Source organism: Nerophis lumbriciformis, linkage group LG31, assembly GCF_033978685.3.
Source record: "Nerophis lumbriciformis linkage group LG31, RoL_Nlum_v2.1, whole genome shotgun sequence".
Lineage (NCBI taxonomy): Eukaryota > Metazoa > Chordata > Actinopteri > Syngnathiformes > Syngnathidae > Nerophis > Nerophis lumbriciformis.
In genome coordinates, this window is record NC_084578.2 from 6,657,501 (window position 1) to 6,680,300 (window position 22,800).

Genomic DNA, 22,800 nt, shown 5'->3' on the forward strand with positions numbered 1-22,800 from the left:
TCTCAAAGATGGACGCCTTTGACCTCCCTCCCTCCTCAACGACACCTGGAAGTCGAACTTTGCTTGCATTGCATGCAGAACGGCCCCGGGCCTATGGACACAACACCACTACACCCAAAGACAATGGGCATATACACAAACACACTCCCCACCCCCACCCAACGCCTTCACCACCGTTTGATTCCCCTTCGGGGTGATGGACGGCTGGCAGCGCTTCATAGCAGCAGTCGACCTCCAGGGTCCCAACTCCCCCCGTCCCATCTGTTGCGAGTTGTTGTGATTATATGTCATTTCTTTATGTGTGCTATGGTAAATGAGTTAGTTTCCCTTGGACTCAGTCTGGATCCCCTCCCGAGGGTCCAGCCTTTGACTGATATTTTCTACTCTTCCCCCCTTTCCCAATATAACCTTTTCCCCACCTTTCCTAAGGAGCGCCGTTAAGTGGCCGATCCGTCGGCGGTCCTGTTCTTGTCTCCCTGTAACGTATGTCTGCTCTTAGTGGGACTGTCCCGAAAATTTAATTTCAGTTCTTCCAGGCTAGACTACTGCAACGCACTTCTTGTCGGGATCCCCAGCAAGAACATCCAGAAGCTGCAGTACTTACAGAATAGTGCTGCTAGGATCCTGATGAGAGTGCGAAAATATGACCATATCACACCAACTCTCAAATCCCTTCACTGGCTTCCTGTTCCACTCAGGATTTAATTCAAAGTCTCCCTACTAACCCACCAGTGCCTCCGTGGAAACGCCCCCCTCTACCTCAAAGAACTACTCACCCCCAAATCCTCCACACGACACCTCCGCTCCGGACAGGCTAACCTCCTCCAACCTCCGAGGTTGGAGGAGGTTAGCCTCTCCCAGTCTGTGGAAGGCTCTCCCTGACCACCTGAGGGCACCACAGACTGTGGATGCTTTTAAAAAAGGCTTAAAAACCCTTCTTTTTAAAAAAGCCTTTTTTTAGATGTATGCATACTCGTTTTAGCTATATTGCTGTTCTAGTTTTTATTTTTTATATATTTTTATTTTTTATTTTTTTTAATACACTGTAGCGCTTTGAGGTTGTTTACTCAATGTAAAGTGCTTTTTTACAAATAAAATCTATTATTATTATTAGGGCACGCATGGCCCATTGCATAAGGACTCCCACAGGGAGTCCTTATGCAATGGGACATAAGGACCTATTGAATTTGTAAGGTTTTATTCTTTATTATTATTATTCTTCCGCAACTTTGCGCTGTAATTTGACCCCTTTAACATACTTCAAAACTCACCAAATTTTCAGTAATATACGGCAAAACTTTTTATCAAAAAACCAAACCTCAAAACTCAAAATTGCGCTCTAGCGCCCCCTAGAAAAAAAAAACTAGACTGCCTGTAACTCCCACTAGGAAGGTCGGAGAGACATGAAACAAAAACCTCTATGTAGGTCTGACTTAGATCTAGTTTTCATAATTGTACATCCTCGGGCAAAAATCAACAGGAAGTTGGCAATTCCCCCTTCAAGACAAAAAAGTACTAAAAACAGTCAATTTTGTCTCTTTGAGCTGTATTTTCACCCTCTTAACATGCTCCAAAACTCACCAAACTGAACACACACATCAGGACTGGCAAAAATTGCGATCTAATAAAAAAAACCTAACCCCAAATCTCAAAATTGCGCTCTAGCGCAATTTTTTAATAAAACGGCGACAAAACTGCAACTCGGAAGAAAAAAAATGACAAAACTGCCTGTAACTCCCACTGGGAAGGTCGGAGAGACATGAAACAAAAACTTCTATGTAGGTCTCACTTAGACCTACATTTCATAGATTGACAACCCTCAGCAAATATCAACAGGAAGTTTGCAATTTCCCCTTCAAAACAAATTTTTTTTATAAACCGGTCACTTCTCTTCAAACATTATCTCCTCTGAGCGCGTTTGTCGTTTCAGCTTCAAACTAACACAGGAGAGAGATTGAACCCTTCCAAATAAAAGTTATCGAAAATTTTTTTCTAACTGCTCCGGTTTTGATTTTATGAGCCTTCAAAAAACCGCTGCGCTGATGCTGCTGCGCTGCTGTTTTCTCAAGATGACTGCTTAAAAGCAGGAGGCACCAGCGTGCCCACACAATGCAGACAAGGTAGGTACACTAGACAAAAGTCTTGGGACAATTCGGACTAAAAGTAGACAAAAGTATTGGGACACTTAGGACTACCACTGGACAAAAGTATTGGGACACTTACTACTACCACTGAACAAAAGCATTGGGCAACTGGACAAAAGTATTGGGACACTTACACTGGACAAAAGTATTGGGACACTTGGGACTCAAACTTGACAAAAGTATTGGGACACTTAGGACTAGCACCTGCCAAATACGCGGGCCCGACCAACGCTGCTTGCAGCTTTAATTGTCATTATTATTATATTCCTTGTACATGTTAAAGAATGGTTCGCAGCCGAGTGTGAAGCGACTGGGATGGGAATCAGCACCTCCAAGTCCGAGTCCATGGTTCTCTCCCGGAAAAGGGTGGAGTGCCATCTCCGGGTTGGGGAGGAGATCTTGCCCCAAGTGGAGGAGTTCAAGTACCTCGGAGTCTTGTTCACGAGTGGGGGAAGAGTGGACCGTGAGATCGACAGGCGGATCGGTGCGGCGTCTTCAGTAATGCGGACGCTGTATCGATCCGTTGTGGTGAAGAAGGAGCTGAGCCGGAAGGCAAAGCTCTCGATTTACCGGTCGATCTACGTTCCCATCCTCACCTATGGTCATGAGCTTTGGGTCATGACCGAAAGGACAAGATCACGGGTACAAGCGGCCGAAATGAGTTTCCTCCGCCGAGTGGCGGGGCTCTCCCTTAGAGATAGGGTGAGAAGCTCTGTCATTCGGGGGGAGCTCAAAGTAAAGCCGCTGCTCCTCCACATCGAGAGGAGCCAGATGAGGTGGTTCGGGCATCTGGTCAGGATGCCACCCGAACGCCTCCCTAGGAAGGTGTTTCGGGCACGTCCGACCGGTAGGAGGCCACGGGGAAGACCCAGGACACGCTGGGAAGACTATCTCTCCCGGCTGGCCTGGGAACGCCTCGGGATCCCCCGGGAGGAGCTGGACGAAGTGGCTGGGGAGAGGGAAGTCTGGGCTTCCCTGCTTAAGCTGCTGCCCCCGCGACCCGACCTCGGATAAGCGGAAGAAGATGGATGGATGGATGTTAAAGAATGGACAATAATAAAGCATCCCGAATCATCCTGCTCCTCCACATGGAGAGGAGCCAGGCGAGGTGGTTCGGGCATCTGGCCAGGATGCCACCCGAACGCCTCCGTAGGGAGGTGTTTAGGGCACATCCGATTGGTAGGAGGCCACGGGGAAGACCCAGGACACGTTGGGAAGACTATGTCTCCCGGCTGGCCTGGGAACACCTTGGGATCTCCCGAGAAGAGCTGGACGAAGTGGCTGGGGAGAGGGAAGTCTGGGCTTCCTTGCTTAGGCTGCTGCCCCCGCGACCCGACCTCACATAAGCGGAAGAAGATGGATTGTGGACTATAGCTCTGCCTTCAATACAATAATCCCGGACAGACTCTGCAATAAACTGGACACTCTTGGCCTCCCCCCTCTCACAAACGCCTGGATAAGGGACTTCCTAACGGACCGACCCCAGAATGTGAGACTTGGCCCGCACCTCTCATCCTCCCGCACGCTGAGCATCGGCTCCCCACAGGGCTGTGTGCTGAGCCCCCTCCTCTACTGCCTTTACACCCATGACTGCAGTCCGGCCCACAGTGACAACCTTACCGTCAAGTTTGCCGACGATACCACAGTGGTCGGGCTCATCTCCAGGGGTGACGAGGCTGCCTACAGAGAGGAGGTCCTGAAGCTGACGGCCTGGTCTTCGGAGAACAACCTCGCTCTCAACACCAGCAAGACCAGAGAGATTATCGTCGACTTCAGGAGGAGCAGCACCGACCCTGCCCCCCTCTACATCAACGGCGAGCGTGTAGAGAGGGTCCACACCTTCAGGTACCTTGGAGTCCACATCTCTAATGACTTCTCCTGGACGGTCAACACCACATCAATCATCAAGAAGGCTCAGCAGCAGCTACACTTCCTTAGAGTCCTCGGGAAGTACAACCTGAAGCCTGACCTGCTGCTGACCGTCTACCGCTCGTCCATCGAGAGCCTGCTGACCTACTGTATTACGGTATGGTACGGCAGCTGCACTGCAGCAGACAGGGAGAGGCTGCAAAGAGTGGTCAAGACGGCTCAGAAGATCATCGGCCGCCCTCTCCCCTCTCTGACGGACATCTACACCTCCCGCTGCCTCAACAGAGCCAGTGCCATCATCAAGGACAGCACCCACCCTGGCTCTGACCTGTTCCACCTGCTGCCCTCTGGGAAGCGCTACAGGTGCATTAAAACCAAAACAAACAGGCTAAAGAACAGCTTCTTCCCCAGGGCCATAACCATCCTGAACGGACTGCCCCATTGTCCCTCATAACTGCCTTCTCTTCGGTGCAATAACCCATTCCACCAACCACCCTGTTTTTGTTTTGTTTTTTCATGTATATATTCATTTCACACCATATTCATTGCACTTCTACATTTTTTAAATTTTTATATATTTGTACATTGTTTTTCTAGCATGCACACATCGCACTGTATGGAATGGCCTCAATCTCGTTACCTTGCGTAATGACAATAAAGCTGATTCTGATTCTGATTCTGATTCTAATTATCATTATTATTATATTCCTTGTACATGTTAAAGAATGGACAATAATAAAGCATCCTGAATCATCCTGCTCCTCCACATCGAGAGGAGCCAGGTGAGGTGGTTCGGGCATCTGGTCAGGATGCCACCCGAACGCCTCCCTAGGGAGGTGTTTAGGGCACATCCGATTGGTAGGAGGCCACGGGGAAGACCCAGGACACGTTGGGAAGACTATCGCTCCCGGCTGGCCTGGGAACCCCTTGGGATCTCCCGAGAAGAGCTGGACGAAGTGGCTGGGGAGAGGGAAGTCTGGGCTTCCTTGCTTAGGCTGCTGCCCCCGCAACCCGACCTCGCATAAGCGGAAGAAAATGGATTGTGAATACTACTCCTGCACTATCCACCCTCCATGGTGAAAGTGTTGGTGTGGTACAGCGAGGGGGCAGCAAACCTCGGAGGTTGGAGGAAGTTAGCCTCTCCCAGTCTGTGGAACGCTCTCCCTGACCACCTGAGGGCACCACAGACTGTGGATGCTTTTAAAAAAGGCTTAAAAACCCTTCTTTTTAAAAAAGCCTTTTTTAGATATATGCATACTCGTTTTAGCTATTTTGCTGTTCTAGTTTTTATTCTTTATATCTTTTTATTTTTATTTTTTTTAATACACTGTAGCACTTTGAGGTTGTTTACTCAATGTAAAGTGCTTTTTTACAAATAAAATCTATTATTATTATTAGGGCATGCATGGCCCATTGCATAAGGACTCCCACAGGGAGTCCTTATGCAATGGGACATAAGGACCTATTGAATTTGTAAGGTTTTATTCTTTATTATTATTATTATTATTATTATTATTATTATTATTATTATTATTATTATTATTATTATTCTTCCGCAACTTTGCGCTGTAATTTGACCCCTTTAACATACTTCAAAACCCACCAAATTTTCAGTAATATACGGCAAAACTTTTTATCAAAAAACCAAACCTCGAAACTCAAAATTGCGCTCTAGCGCCCCCTAGGAAAACAAAAACTAGACTGCCTGTAACTCCCACTAGGAAGGTCGGAGAGACATGAAACAAAAACCTCTATGTAGGTCTGACTTAGACCTAGTTTTCATAACTGTACATCCTCGGGCAAAAATCAACAGGAAGTTGGCAATTCCCCCTTCAAGACAAAAAAGTACTAAAAACAGTCAATTTTGTCTCTTTGAGCTGTATTTTCACCCTCTTAACATGCTCCACAACTCACCAAACTGAACACACACATCAGGACTGGCAAAAATTGCGATCTAATAAAAAAACCTAACCCCAAATCTCAAAATTGCGCTCTAGCGCAATTTTTTAATAAAACGGCGACAAAACTGCAACTCGGAAGAAAAAAAATGACAAAACTGCCTGTAACTCCCACTGGGAAGGTTGGAGAGACATGAAACAAAAACTTCTATGTAGGTCTCACTTAGACCTACATTTCATAGATTGACAACCCTCAGCAAAAATCAACAGGAAGTTTGCAATTTCCCCTTCAAAACAATTTTTTTTTTATAAACCGGTCACTTCTCTTCAAACATTATCTCCTCTGAGCGCGTTTGTCGTTTCAGCTTCAAAATAACACAGGAGAGAGATTGAACCCTTCCAAATAAAAGTTATCGAAATGATTTTTCCAACTGCTCCGGTTTTGATTTTATGAGCCTTCAAAGAACCGCTGCGCTGATGCTGCTGCGCTGCTGTTTTCTCAAGATGACTGCTTAAAAGCAGGAGGCACCAGCGTGCCCACACAATGCAGACAAGGTAGGTACACTAGACAAAAGTATTGGGACAATTCGGACTAAAAGTAGACACAAGTATTGGGACACTTAGGACTACCACTGGACAAAAGCATTGGGACACTTACTACTACCACTGAACAAAAGCATTGGGCAACTGGACAAAAGTATTGGGACACTTACACTGGACAAAAGTATTGGGACACTTGGGACTCAAACTTGACAAAAGTATTGGGACACTTAGGACTAGCACCTGCCAAATACGCGGGCCCGACCAACGCTGCTTGCAGCTTTAATTATCATTATTATTATATTCCTTGTACATGTTAAAGAATGGACAATAATAAAGCATCCCGAATCATCCTGCTCCTCCACATCGAGAGGAGCCAGGCGAGGTGGTTCGGGCATCTGGTCAGGATGCCACCCGAACGCCTCCCTAGGGAGGTGTTTAGGGCACATCCGATTGGTAGGAGGCCACGGGGAAGACCCAGGACACGTTGGGAAGACTATCGCTCCCGGCTGGCCTGGGAACGCCTTGGGATCCGCCGGGAAGAGCTGGACGAAGTGGCTGGGGAGAGGGAAGTCTGGGCTTCCTTACTTAGGCTGCTGCCCCCGCAACCGGACCTCACATACGCGGAAGAAGATGGATTGTGGACTATAGCTCTGCCTTCAATACAATAATCCCGGACAGACTCTGCAATAAACTGGACACTCTTGGCCTCCCCCCTCTCACAAACGCCTGGATAAGGGACTTCCTAACGGACCGACCCCAGAATGTGAGACTTGGCCCGCACCTCTCATCCTCCCGCACGCTGAGCATCGGCTCCCCACAGGGCTGTGTGCTGAGCCCCCTCCTCTACTGCCTTTACACCCATGACTGCAGTCCGGCCCACAGTGACAACCTTATCGTCAAGTTTGCCGACGATACCACAGTGGTCGGGCTCATCTCCAGGGGTGACGAGGCTGCCTACAGAGAGGAGGTCCTGAAGCTGACGGCCTGGTCTTCGGAGAACAACCTCGCTCTCAACACCAGCAAGACCAGAGAGATCATCGTCGACTTCAGGAGGAGCAGCACCGACCCTGCCCCCCTCTACATCAACGGCGAGCGTGTAGAGAGGGTTCACACCTTCAGGTACCTTGGAGTCCACATCTCTAATGACTTCTCCTGGACAGTCAACACCACATCAATCATCAAGAAGGCTCAGCAGCGGCTACACTTCCTTAGAGTCCTCGGGAAGTACAACCTGAAGCCTGACCTGCTGCTGACCTTCTACCGCTCGTCCATCGAGAGCCTGCTGACCTACTGTATTACGGTATGGTACGGCAGCTGCACTGCAGCAGACAGGGAGAGGCTGCAAAGAGTGGTCAAGACGGCTCAGAAGATCATCGGCCGCCCTCTCCCCTCTCTGACGGACATCTACACCTCCCGCTGCCTCAACAGAGCCAGTGCCATCATCAAGGACAGCACCCACCCTGGCTCTGACCTGTTCCACCTGCTGCCCTCTGGGAAGCGCTACAGGTGCATTAAAACTAAAACAAACAGGCTAAAGAACAGCTTCTTCCCCAGGGCCATAACCATCCTGAACGGACTGCCCCATTGTCCCTCATAACTGCCTTCTCTTCGGTGCAATAACCCATTCCACCAACCACCCTGTTTTTGTTTTGTTTTTTTCATGTATATATTCATTTCACACCATATTCATTGCACTTCTACATTTTTTAAATTTTTATATATTTGCACATTGTTTTTCTAGCATGCACACATCGCACTGTATGGAATGGCCTCAATCTCGTTACCTTGCGTAATGACAATAAAGCTGATTCTGATTCTGATTCTGATTCTAATTATCATTATTATTATATTCCTTGTACATGTTAAAGAATGGACAATAATAAAGCATCCCGAATCATCCTGCTCCTCCACATCGAGAGGAACCAGGTGAGGTGGTTCGGGCATCTGGTCAGGATGCCACCCGAACGCCTCCCTAGGGAGGTGTTTAGGGCACATCCGGTTGGTAGGAGGCCGCGGGGGAAGACCCAGGACACGTTGGGAAGACTATCGCTCCCGGCTGGCCTGGGAACCCCTTGGGATCTCCCGAGAAGAGCTGGACGAAGTGGCTGGGGAGAGGGAAGTCTGGGCTTCCTTGCTTAGGCTGCTGCCCCCGCAACCCGACCTCGCATAAGCGGAAGAAGATGGATTGTGAATACTACTCCTGCACTATCCACCCTCCATGGTGAAAGTGTTGGTGTGGTACGGCGAGGGGGCAGCAAACCTCGGAGGTTGGAGGAGGTTAGCCTCTCCCAGTCTGTGGAACGCTCTCCCTGACCACCTGAGGGCACCACAGACTGTGGATGCTTTTAAAAAAAGTTTAAAAACCCTTCTTTTAAAAAAAGCCTTTTTTAGATATATGCATACTCGTTTTAGCTATTTTGCTGTTCTAGTTTTTATTTTTTATATATTTTTATTTTTATTTTTTTTAATACGCTGTAGCACTTTGAGGTTGTTTACTCAATGTAAAGTGCTTTTTACAAATAAAATCTATTATTATTATTATTATCATTATTATTATATGCCTTCCATCCATCCATTTTCTACCGCTTATTCCCTTTTGGGGTCGCGGGGGGCGCTGGAGCCTATCTCAGCTACAATCGGGCGGAAGGCGGGGTACACCCTGGAAAAGTCGCCACCTCATCGCAGTATTATATGCCTTGTACATGTTAAAGAATGGACAATAATAAAGCATCCGGAATCATCCTGCTCCTCCACATCGAGAGGAGCCAGGCGAGGTGGTTCAGGCATCTGGTCAGGATGCCACCCGAACGCCTCCCTAGGGCACATCCGATTGGTAGGAGGCCACGGGGAAGACCCAGGACACGTTGGGAAGACTATCGCTCCCGGCTGGCCTGGGAACGCCTTTGGGATCCGCCGGGAAGAGCTGGACGAAGTGGCTGGGGAGAGGGAAGTCTGGGCTTCCTTGCTTAGGCTGCTGCCCCCGCAACCAGACCTCACATAAGCGGAAGAAGATGGATTGTGAATACTACTCCTCCTCCATGGTGAAAGTGTTGGTGTGGTACGGCGAGGGGGCAGCAAAAACGTCGGCCTCGTCCCCTTGATCGCTCCGAGATTTGTATGCAGTCCCTGCACCTTCGCCCCCGAAGGCGCGGCCGCATCCTGGCGCCCAGCCGGCGTTTATTGGCGTTAACACGATTACACTTTATGACCCGTTCTCGCAAATTCAACATGTCATCGCTCAGAGTCCATTTGAACCGACGGGGGGGGTCTCACCGAGGCGCAGCGAGAGAAGGGCTTGGTGCACGGCGGATGGCAGTGCTGGATCACGCTCGGCCTTTTCTGCGGGAAACACCCCCCTGGATGGGAAAAAAAAAGAGAAGGGTTTTCACTTCAGTGCCTTGGCTCATCGATCACTAAATTAATGTGGTGCCAAAACTGATTAATGGGCTTAGTCGCCTATCAAGGTGCATGATCAGCCTGTGAACATTTTAATTCCAAGTAGGAAAATTGCACGTCAAAATATCAAAGCGGTGTTGGGCTTCCCCCCGAGGGGGAAGGAGGTTATTCTGGTGGCCAGAAAACACTTTCTTTAAAGCGATAAGATCACGTCCGGCTTCTATTTACAGCACGCTGAGCTCACCCTAAGCTCTCGTTCCCACAGCGCCCGCTTGCCTTTGTTCCGTTTCTTCCACGCCTGCTTTCTCTTCCCACACATACAAATGCATGATTATATTTATATGGATTGAAAGTCTCCCAGCTCAGCCTCTGGCTTATTGATTACTTATGCAAAGAGGAAGGGGAGAAATCGATGGAGGCCCATCGCATGAGAACAGGCACATCGGATAAGGTGGTACATTCTGAAATTCGCCTTCACGTGCGCCGCTGCGGAGGACGTGCGAGCGCCGTGGAGACGTTCTGGAATGGATGTATCGGATTTTGTTGGAGAAGATGGAATAACGCGGGTTTGGTTTGTAATTCAATTTGCATTCATTTGAAAAGGCTGCCTTCAATGAGGTCGTTTTGTCGCCATCAAGTGGACAATGCAAGTAATTCAGGTCCGTGACATTTTACTATTCTTCGAATGGATATGTAAGGGTTTTACATTTTTTATGGTGAATTGACATTTTTTTTTTCAGTGGCAGGTTGTGTAAAAGTGTGTTAAAATTTTGTGTTGGTTAGATTTTTTTTTTTTTTTTGCACCATGACTAGGGAAGGTTGTTTCCATCGGGTCATATAAGTAGATGCCAAAATGGGGAACTATTTTTACTGCATGATATATTAAATTGGTAATATTGAATGATGCATACAATTATTTCAACACAGTAAAGTGTCTAGCACACAATAACCAAATACATTTTTTCCCCCTTCATGCATTGTAATGGTTTAAAATTGTTTATGGTGAATTGACATTTTTTTATAATATCCAAAAAGTTCAGTGAGCAGGTTGTGTTATGTGTGATAATGTGTGTGTTGACATTTTGGGTCGGTTGGATTTTTTTTTTTTTTTTTTGCACTATGACTAGGGAAGGTTGTTTCCATAGGGTAATATACAACATAACAACGTGGAACTATTTCTACTGGGTGATGGTAATGTTGAATGCTGCGTACAATTATTTCAACAAAGTAAAGTGTCCAGCACACAATAACTAAATAAAAAAATGTTTCCCATCATGCATTGTAATGGTTTAAAATTGTTTATGGTGAATTGATATTTTTTGCATTCAATGCGACCGTCTTTTTGCCATCAAGTGGACAACGCAAGTAATTCAGGTCCGTGACCTTTTACTATTCTTTGAATGGACATGGAATGGCTTTAAACTTTTTTTTATGGTGAATTGACATTTTTTACAATATCCACAAAGTTAAGTGAGCAGGTTGTGTTATGTGTGATCATGTGTGTTGACATTTTGTGTTGGTTGGATTTTTTTTTTTTTGCACTATGACCAGGGAAGGTTGTTTGCATCGGGTCGTATAAGTAAATGTCAACAACGTTGACAATTGGTGATATTGAATGCTGCATATAATTATTTCAACAAAGTAAAGTGTCCAGCACACAATAACTAAATAAAAAAATGTTTCCCATCATGCATTGTAATGGTTTAAAATTGTTTATGGTGAATTGACATTTTTTGCGTTCATTGCGACTGTTTTGTCGCCACCAAGTGGACAAGGCAAGTAATTCAGGTCCGTGACCTTTTATTATTTTCCGAATGCAATTGTAAGGCTTTTACATTTTTTTTTTTATGGTGAATTGACATTTTTTTCTATGATATCCACAAACCTATAATGTGTGTGTTGACATTTTGTGTTGGTTGGATTTTTTTCCGTTTTTTTTAAATGTATTTAATTATATTTTTTTAGCACTATGACTAGGGAAGGTTGTTTCCATCGGGTCATATACAACATAACAACATGGAACTATTTCGACTGAATGATGTATCAAATTGGTGATATTGAATTCTGCGGACAATTATTTCAACAAAGTAAAGTGTCCAGCACACAATAACTCAATTAAAAATGTTTCCCATCATGCATTGTAATGATTTAAAATTGTTTATGGTGAATTGACATTTTTTATAATATCCACAAAGTTCAGTGAGCAGGTTGTGTTACGTGTGATAATGTGTGTGTTGACATGTTGGGTCGGTTGGATTTATTTTTTTTTGCACTATGACTAGGGAAGGTTGTTTCCATAGGGTAATATACAACATAACAACATGGAACTATTTCTACTGGACGATGGTAATGTTTAATGCTGCGTACAATTATTTCAACAAAGTAAAGTGTCTAGCACACAATAACTAAATACATTTTTTTTCCCCATCATGCATTGTAATGGTTTAAAATTGTTTATGGTGAATTGACATTTTTTGCGTTCAATGCGACCGTTTTTTTGCCATCAAGTGGACAACGCAAGTAATTCAGGTCAGTGACCTTTTACTATTCTTTGAATGGACATGGAATGGTTTTAAACTTTTTTATGGTGAATTCACATTTTTTATAATATCCACAAAGTTAAGTGAGCAGGTTGTGTTGTGTGTCATAATGTGTGTGTTGACATTTTGTGTTGGTTGGATTTTTTTTTTTTGCACTATGACTAGGGAAGGTTGTTTGCATCGGGTCATATAAGTGAATGCCAACAATGTGGAAATATTTTTACTGGATGATGTATGAAATTGGTGATATTTAAAGCTGCGTACAATTATTTCAACAAAGTAAAGTGTCCAGCACACAATAACTAAATAAAAAAATGTTTCCCATCATGCATTGTAATGGTTTAAAATTGTTTATGGTGAATTGACATTTTTTGCGTTCAGTGCGACTGTTTTGTCGCCATCAAGTGGACAAGGCAAGTAATTCAGGTCCGTGACCTTTTATTATTCTCCGAATGCAATTGTAAGGCTTTTACATTTTTTTATGGTGAATTAACATTTTTTTCTATGATATTTGTGTTGGTTGGATTCTTTTCCGTTTTTTTTAAATTTATTTAATATTATTTTTTTAGGGCTTCACGGTGGCAGAGGGGTTAGTGCATCTGCCTCACAATACGAAGGTCCAGAGTAGTCTTGGGTTCAATCCCGGGCTCGGGATCTTTCTGTGTGGAGTTTGCATGTTCTCCCCGTGACTGCGTGGGTTCCCTCCGGGTACTCTGGCTTCCTCCCACTTCCAAAGACATGCACCTGGGGATAAGTTGATTGGCAACACTAAATTGGCCCTAGTGTGTGGATGTGAGTGTGAATGTTGTCTGTCTATCTGTGTTGGCCCTGCGATGAGGTGGCGACTTGTCCAGGGTGTACCCCGCCTTCCGCCCGATTGTAGCTGAGATAGGCTCCAGCGCCCCCCGCGACCCCAAAGGGAATAAGCGGTAGAAAATGGATGGATGGATGGATTATTTTTTTAGCAGTATGACTAGGGAAGGTTGTTTCCATTGGATCATATACAACATAACAACGTGGAACTATTTCGACTGGATGATGTATCAAATTGGTGATATTGAATTCTGCGGACAATTATTTCAACAAAGTAAAGTGTATTGTTATGTGTGACCATGTGTGTTGACATTTTGTGTTGGTTGGATTATTTTTTTTGCGCTATGACTAGGGAAGGTTGTTTCCATCGGGTCATATAAGTTTCCATCGGGTCATATAAATAGATGCCAACAATGTGGAACTATTTTTACTGCATGATATATTAAATTGGTAATATTGAATGATGCATACAATTATTTCAACACAGTAAAGTGTCTAGCACACAATAACCAAATACATTTTTCCCCCCATCATGCTTTGTAATGGTTTAAAATTGTTTAAGGTGAATTGACATTTTTTGCGTTCAATATAGCCGTTTTGTCGCCATCAAGTGGACAACGCAAGTAATTCAGATCTGTGACCTTTTATTATTCTCCAAATGGAATTGTAAGGTTTTGAAGTGTTTTTTTTAGCACTATGACTAGGGAAGGTTGTTTCCATCGGGTCATATACAACATAACAACGTGGAACTATTTCGACTGGATGATGTATCAAATTGGTGATATTGAATTCTGCGGACAATTATTTCAACAAAGTAAAGTGTATTGCACACAATAACTAAATTAAAAATTATTCCCATCATGCATTGTAATGATTTAAAATTGTTTATGGTGAATTTACATTTTTTATAATATCCACAAAGTTCAGTGAGCAGGTTGTGTTATGTGTGACCATGTGTGTTGACATTTTGTGTTGGTTGGATATATATATATATATTATTTTTTTTTGCACTATGACTAGGGAAGGTTGTTTGCATTGGGTCATATAAGTGAATGCCAACAATGTGGAAATATTTTTACTGGATGATGTATGGAATTGGTGATATTTAAAGCTGCGTACAATTATTTCAACAAAGTAAAGTGTCCAGCACACAATAACTAAATACATTTTTTTTTCCCATCATGCATTGTAATGGTTTAAAATTGTTTATGGTGAATTGACATTTTTTGCGTTCAGTGCGACTGTTTTGTCGCCATCAAGTGGACAAGGCAAGTAATTCAGGTCCGTGACCTTTTATTATTCTCCGAATGCAATTGTAAGGCTTTTACATTTTTTTTTATGGTGAATTGACATTTTTTTCTATGATATCCACAAACCTATAATGTGTGTGTTGACATTTTGTGTTGGTTGGATTTTTTTCCGTTTTTTATTTATTTATTGAATTATATTTTTTTTAGCACTATGACTAGGGAAGGTTGTTTCCATCGGGTCATATACAACATAACAACGTGGAACTATTTCGACTGGATGATGTATCAAATTGGTGATATTGAATTCTGCGGACAATTATTTCAACAAAGTAAAGTGTATTGCACACAATAACTACATTAAAAATGCTTCCCATCATGCATTGTAATGATTTAAAATTGTTTATGGTGAATTTACATTTTTTATAATATCCACAAAGTTCAGTGAGCAAGTTGTGTTATGTGTGACCATGTGTGTTGACATTTTGTGTTGGTTGGATATATATATATATATATATATATATATATATATATATATATATATATATATATATATATATATATATATATATATATATATATATTTGCACTATGACTAGGGAAGGTTGTTGCATCGGGTCATATAAGTGAATGCCAACAATGTGGAAATATTTTTACTGGATGATGTATGAAATTGGTGATATTTAAAGCTGCGTACAATTATTTCAACAAAGTAAAGTGTCCAGCACACAATAACTAAATAAAAAAATGTTTCCCATCATGCATTGTAATAGTTTAAAATTGTTTATGGTGAATTGACATTTTTTGCGTTCAGTGCGACTGTTTTGTCGCCATCAAGTGGACAAGGCAAGTAATTCAGGTCCGTGACCTTTTATTATTCTCCGAATGCAATTGTAAGGCTTTTACATTTTTTTTTTATGGTGAATTGACATTTTTTTCTATGATATCCACAAACCTATAATGTGTGTGTTGACATTTTGTGTTGGTTGGATTTTTTCCCGTTTTTTATTTATTTATTGAATTATATTTTTTTTAGCACTATGACTAGGGAAGGTTGTTTCCATCGGGTCATATACAACATAACAACGTGGAACTATTTCGACTGGATGATGTATGAAATTGGTGATATTGAATTCTGCGGACAATTATTTCAACAAAGTAAAGTGTATTGCACACAATAACTCAATTAAAAATGCTTCCCATCATGCATTGTAATGATTTAAAATTGTTTATGGTGAATTTACATTTTTTATAATATCCACAAAGTTCAGTGAGCAGGTTGTGTTATGTGTGACCATGTGTGTTGACATTTTGTGTTGGTTGGATTTTTTTTATTTTTTTTTGCACTATGACTAGGGAAGGTTGTTTCCATCGGGTCATATAAGTAGATGCCAACAAGAAGGTCGTCCCGGAAGTATATAACATACTTTTAATGTCCAATTATATTAATTATTGATTATATATCCATTATATTATTATGATATGTTCTCATATATATGCATAGTCTATATATATATATATATATATATATATATATATATATGTATATATATATATATATATATATATAGACTATGCAAACCCTTGATCATGCATATTGATGCACTTGCAGACACGGGGGTGTTTGGCACCAACACGGACTTTAAACATATTCATACTCGCATGCACATTTTGAAGGACGGAGTGTTCACCTGTGACAATGAGTCCGTCTGAGCGCTGACACCACACCGCTCTCTCGTTATTGCTCCATCCTCCCGTCCTCCACTGGTAACTGTGGCATTGGCCTCCTGTGGCACAAGCAGACCATGCTCATTAGCGGCTGCTATCGACCATGCGGCCCCGTTGTCAGGCTCCGAAGGGGATTCACCGGCCCTGCGCTACCCACACATAATAGTTCAGGACACAGGTGTAAACAATGCCTCGTTTTATTCGGGCATGCCGCATCATTTTGTGTCGTATGCCGATTAATTTACGTGGCCCCTCACGTCATTTTATGTCATATGTTGCTTTAATTTATATTGCGCGCCACCTCATTAATTGCGCCGAATTAATTGAAGTGCATTATTTTATGTCACATGCTGCAATATTTAAAGTGGCCCGCCACTTCAATTTGTCATATGACGATTAATTTACGTCATTTTATGTCATATGTTGCTTTAATTTATATTGCGTGCTACATCATTTTATGTCATATGCCGAATTAATTGACGTGGCCCGCCAAATTATTTTATGTCATATGCTGCAATATTTAAGGTGGCCCGCCACATCATTTTGTCATATGACGATTCATTTACATCACTTTATGTCACATGCCGATTAATGGAAGTGGCCCGCCAAATTATTTTATGTCATATGCTACATTATTTCTGTGGCCCACCACCTCATTTTGTCATATGACGATTAATTTACATCACGTTATATCATATGCCGATTATTTGAAGTGGCCCGCCAAATTATTTTATGTCACATGCTGCAATATTTAAAGTGGCCCGCCACGTCATTTTGTCATACGACGATTAATTCACGTCATTTTATGTCATATGCCGATTAATTTAAGTGGCCCGCCAAATTATTTTATGTCATATGACGATTAATTTACATCACGTTATGTCATATGCCGATTATTTGAAGTGGCCCGCCAATTTATTTTATGTCACATGCTGCAATATTTAAGTGGCCCGCCACATCATTTTGTCATATGACGATTAATTTACATCACTTTATGTCATATGCCGAATTAATTGAAGTGGACCGCCAAATTATTTTATGTCATATGCTACAATATTTTAAGTGGCCCGCCATGTCATTTTGTCATATGCCGATTAATGTATGTGGCCCCTCACGTCATATGTTGCTTTAATTTATATTGCGTTATATGTTATATGCCGAATTAATTGAAGTGGCCCCTCATGTCATTTTATGTCATGTGCTGATTTAATTTATTTTGCGTTATATGTCACATGCCAAATTGTATGAAGTGGCCCACCACATCATTTTGTCATATGACTATTAATTTAAGTGGCCCCTCACGTCATTTTATGTCATATGTTGCTTTAATTTATAATGCGCGCTATGTCATTTTATGTCATATGCCGAATTAATTGAAGTGGCCCGCCAAATCATTTTATGTCACATGCTGCAATATTTAAAGTGGCCCACCACCACATCATTTATGTCATTTTATGTCATGTGCTGCTTTAATTTATATTGTGCGCCACGTCATTTTATGTCATATGCCGATTAATTGAAATGGCTCGCCAAATTATTTTGTGTCACATGCTACAATATTTAAGGTGGCCCGCCACATCATTTTGTCATATGCCGATTAATTTACGTGGCCCCTCACGTCATTTTATGTCATATGTTGTTTTAATTTATATTGCGCTATACGTCATATGCCGAATTAATTGATGTGGCCCCTCACGTCATTTTATGTCATGTGCTGATTTAATTTATTTTGCGTTAAATGTCACATGCCGAATTGATTGAAGTGGCCCACCCCATCATTTTGTCATATGACGATTAATTCATGTGGCCCCTCACGTCATTTTATGTCATATGTTGCTTTAATTTACATTGCGCGCTACGTCATTTTATGTCATATGCCGAATTAATTGAAGTGGCCTTCCAAATTATTTTATGTTGTATACTGCAATATTTTATGTGGCTCTGCCATATAATTTTATGTCATATGCCAAATTAATCTAAGGGGCCCGCTAAATTATTTTATGTCATGTGCTGCAATATTTTATGTGGCCAGCCACTTCATTTTGTCATATGATGATTCATTTACGTCATTTTATGTCATATGCCGATTAATTTAAGTGGCCCGCCAAATTATTTTATGTCATATGCTGCAATATTTAAAGTGGCCCGCCACATCATTTTGTCATATGACGATTAATTTACGTCATTTTATGTCATATGTTGCTTTAATTTAAATATCCCACTATGTCATTTTATGTCATATGCCGAATTAATTGAAGTGGCCCGCCAAATTATTTTATGTCACATGCTGCAATATTTAACGTGGCCAACCATTTCATTTATGTCATTTTATGTCATGTGATGCTTTAATTTATATTGCGTGCCAACTCATTTTATGTCATAAGCCGAATGAATTGAAGTGACCCGCCAAATTATTTTATGTTGTATACTGCAATATTTTGCGTGGCTCTGCCATATAATTTTATGTCATATGCTAAATTAATCTAAGGGGCCCGCCAAATTATTTTATGTCATGTGCTGCAATATTTTACGTGGCCAGCCACATAATTTTGTCATATGACGATTCATTTACGTCATTTTATGTCATATGCCAATTAATTGAAGTGGCCCGCCAAATTATTTTATGTTGTATACTGCAATATTTTATGTGGCTCTGCCATATAATTTTATGTCATATGCCAAATTAATCTAATTGGCCTGCCAAATTATTTTATGTCATATGCTACAATATTTAATGTGGCCCCGCCACATCATTTTGTCATATGACGATTAATTTACATAATTTTATGTCATATGTTGCTTTAATTTAAATTGCGCGCTATGTCATTTTATGTCATATGTGGAATTAATTGAAGTGGCCCGCCAAATTATTTTATGTCACATGCTACAATATTTTATGTGGCTCTGCCATATAATTTTATGTCATATGCCAAATTAATCTAAGGGGCCCGCCAAATTATTTTATGTCATGTGCTGCAATATTTTACGTGGCCAGCCACATCATTTTGTCATATGCCGATTAATTTATGTGGCCCCTCACGTCATTTTATGTCATATGTTTCTTTAATTTACATTGCGCGCCACCTCATTTTATGTCATATGCCTAATTAATTGAAGTGGCCCGCCAAATTATTTTATGTCACATGCTGCAATATTTAAAGTGGCTCTGCCATATAATTTTATGTCATATGCTAAATTAATTTAAGTGGCCCGCCAAATTATTTTTTGTCATATGCTACAATATTAATGTGGCCCCGCCACATCATTTTGTCATATGACGATTCATTTACATAATTTTATGTCATATGTTGCTTTAATTTAAATTGCGCGCTATGTCATTTTATGTCATATGTGGAATTAATTGAAGTGGCCCGCCAAATTATTTTATGTCACATGCTACAATATTTAAAGTGCTCTGCCATATCATTTTATGTCATATGCCAAATTAATCTAAGGGGCCCGCCAAATTATTTTATGTCATGTGCTGCAATATTTAAGTGGCCCGCCACGTCATTACGGTAAAAAATTATGAGCTGCCTTTTTTCCCCGTAAAAAAAGCATTCACTGTATATTTTGGTGACTTCGTTGCCAATTTTTTTTTACTGTGAAATGTACAGATACAAATATATGCAAAATAATCAAATGGAGAAACTCAGGCCCGGCCCTAACCAATCTGGCGCCCTAGGCAAGATTTTAGGTGGCGCCCCCCCCACATCGGCAGTGAAGTGTATATACTCACAAGAACCCGAATAGCTTTGTCTTTGACCTTTTTTTTTTACTTACAACTATACCTAATATATAAAGGGGTGGAAAAGTGACTATTACCTGCAGGGCAAACATTAGCTAACCAGAAGGCAATAATGTAAACAAAAAACACCTGCTTAAAAGATCTAATACAAATGTCCCTGAGGAATGTAAGGTGGGAGTACTGTAATTATCTAACGTTACATTATTATTTTCCATAATAATTTAGCCCCCTCCACAATATTAACCCGACGTTAAAACAGAACTAGCTATTTATTGATTAGCAATTGCCGAATCATGTAACATTAGCTTAATGCTAAAAAGCCAGGTTACTATCACATTCCATCCATCCATCCATCCATCTTCTTCCGCTTATCCGAGGTCGGGTCGCGGGGGCAGCAGCCTAAGCAGGGAAGCCCAGACTTCCCTCTCCGCAGCCACTTCGTCCAGCTCCTCCCGGGGGATCCCGAGGCGTTCCCAGGCCAGCCGGGAGACATAGTCTTCCCAACGTGTCCTGGGTCTTCCCCGTGGCCTCCTACCGGTCGGACATGCCCTAAACACCTCCTTAGGGAGGCGCTCAGGTGGCATCCTGACCAGATGACCGAACCACCTCATCTGGCTCCTCTCGATGTGGAGGAGCAGCGGCTTTACTTTGAGCTCCCCCCGGATGACAGAGCTTCTCACCCTATCTCTAAGGGAGAGCCCCGCCACCCGGCGGAGGAAACTCATTTCGGCCGCTTGTACCCGTGATCTTGTCCTTTCGGTCATAACCCAAAGCTCATGACCATAGGTGAGGATGGGAACGTAGATCGACCGGTAAATTGAGAGCTTTGCCTTCCGGCTCAGCTCCTTCTTCACCACAACGGATCGATACAGCGTCCGCATTACTGAAGACGCCGCACCGATCCGCCTGTCGATCTCACGATCCACTCTTCCCTCACTCGTGAACAAGACTCCGAGGTACTTGAACTCCTCCACTTGGGGCAAGATCTCCTCCCCAACCCGGAGATGGCACTCCACCCTTTTCCGGGCGAGAACCATGGACTCGGACTTGGAGGTGCTGATTCTCATCCCAGTCGCTTCACACTCAGCTGCGAACCGATCCAGTGAGAGCTGAAGATCCTGGCCAGATGAAGCCATCAGGACCAAATCATCTGCAAAAAGCAGAGACCTAATCCTGCAGCCACCAAACCGGATCCCCTCAACGCCTTGACTGCGCCTAGAAATTCTGTCCATAAAAGTTATGAACAGAATGGGTGACAAAGGGCAGCCTTGGCGGAGTCCAACCCTCACCGGAAACGTGTCCGACTTACTGCCGGCAATGCGAACCAAGCTCTGACACTGATCATACAGGGAGCGGACCGCCACAATCAGACAGTCCGAAACCCCATACTCTCAGAGCACTCCCCACAGGACTTCCCGAGGGACACGGTCGAATGCCTTCTCCAAGTACACAAAGCACATGTAGACTGGTTGGGCAAACTCCCATGCACCCTCAAGGACCCTGCCGAGAGTATAGAGCTGGTCCACAGTTCCACGACCAGGACGAAAACCACACTGTTCCTCCTGAATCCGAGGTTCGACTATCCGGCGTAGCCTCCTCTCCAGTACACCTGAATAGACCTTACATTCTGTAACAGACAAATAATTTCATGTAGGCTAACGTTACCTACCTGCTACCTCTGTCTTTTCTCGTTTCTCCTCCTCTTCTTTTCTCTTTTTTCTTCCATGGGCACCTGACAGTTTTGGCCGTTTTGACATCTTGTGTTGATTTTTTGATGTGGTGACGTCCAAAAAGAGTCATGATACGGGAAGGGAGGGGGCGCACCGTGCGGGGGGCGTAATGTTGTAACAAATAATATTTCTATTAAATAGGCTTTACTTTGCATTTTAATTAACGTGAGATTATTTTTTGTATTTAGAAATAATAGTACCAACTTTTTTTTTTCTTTTTTTTTTCTCCAACATTTGTGGCACTGGCATGGCGCCCCCTGATGGACGGCGCCCTTAGCATTTGCCTATACGGCCTATGCCACGGGCCGGCCCTGCAGAAACTAATTCATATATTAATCACCGTTACAAGCGGCCATAACTGATGTGGCCCTCAGTAAAAACAAGTTTGACACTCCCGCATCACAGAAATAATAACTATCATCATCAAGCACAAAAAAAAAACATTGAATAAAGATCAGATTAAAAATGCCAGATTTAACAAGACGGGTGGCATTAAATGAAATGCCAAGTACTTGACATTTTTTAGTTAAGAGTGGCTAATTAGTGAGGAAGAATGCGGTTTATTCGGAACATCAAAGTGCGGCGAGAGGAAAAGGGCAGGATTATTTGATAAAACAGGAAAAACAACACTTAGATCACTATTCTCTCATTTGCTTCGGTGAAAAAAATGAACGTTCCCTGTTCGCCCATCGACTTTCACGCAACCAATAATAATAATAATAATAATAATAATAGATTTTATTTGTAAAAAGCACTTTACATCGAGTAAACAACCTCAAAGTGCTACAGTGTATTACAAATAAAAATAAAATAAAAAGATAATAAAAAATAAATAAGAATAAAAACTAGAACAGCCAAATAGCTAGAACTAGTATGCATGTATCTAAAAAAAGGCTTTTTTTAAAAAAAAGAAGGGTTTTTAAGCCTTTTTTAAAAAGCATCCACAGTCTGTGGTGCCCTCAGGTGGTCAGGGAGAGCGTTCCACAGACTGGGAGCGGCGGAGCAGAAAACCAGCGCTGCGTCTTAACCACACACAAAAAGAAGAAAAAAAAAGGTATCACGGAAAAATCCATCTTGTTAGGAATTTGCGACTTAAAGGGGAACCGCGCTTTTTTTTTGAATGGTTGCCAATCATTCACAATCC

At 42.5% G+C, this 22,800-nt stretch overlaps 1 protein-coding gene across 2 annotated transcripts in view; it reads right to left on the bottom strand.

Moving 5' to 3' along the window:
- thsd7ba (thrombospondin, type I, domain containing 7Ba) overlaps positions 1-22,800 on the bottom strand; it is a 518,989-nt gene that overhangs the window by 7,720 nt on the left and 488,469 nt on the right. For both annotated transcript variants that reach the window (XM_061926051.1, XM_061926050.1), the window contains exons 24-25: positions 16,142-16,237; positions 9,728-9,810 (exon numbers count right to left, since the gene is read on the bottom strand). In XM_061926051.1, the coding sequence (XP_061782035.1) occupies positions 9,728-9,810; positions 16,142-16,237 (179 nt within the window). The remainder of the gene's footprint in view (positions 1-9,727; positions 9,811-16,141; positions 16,238-22,800) is intronic.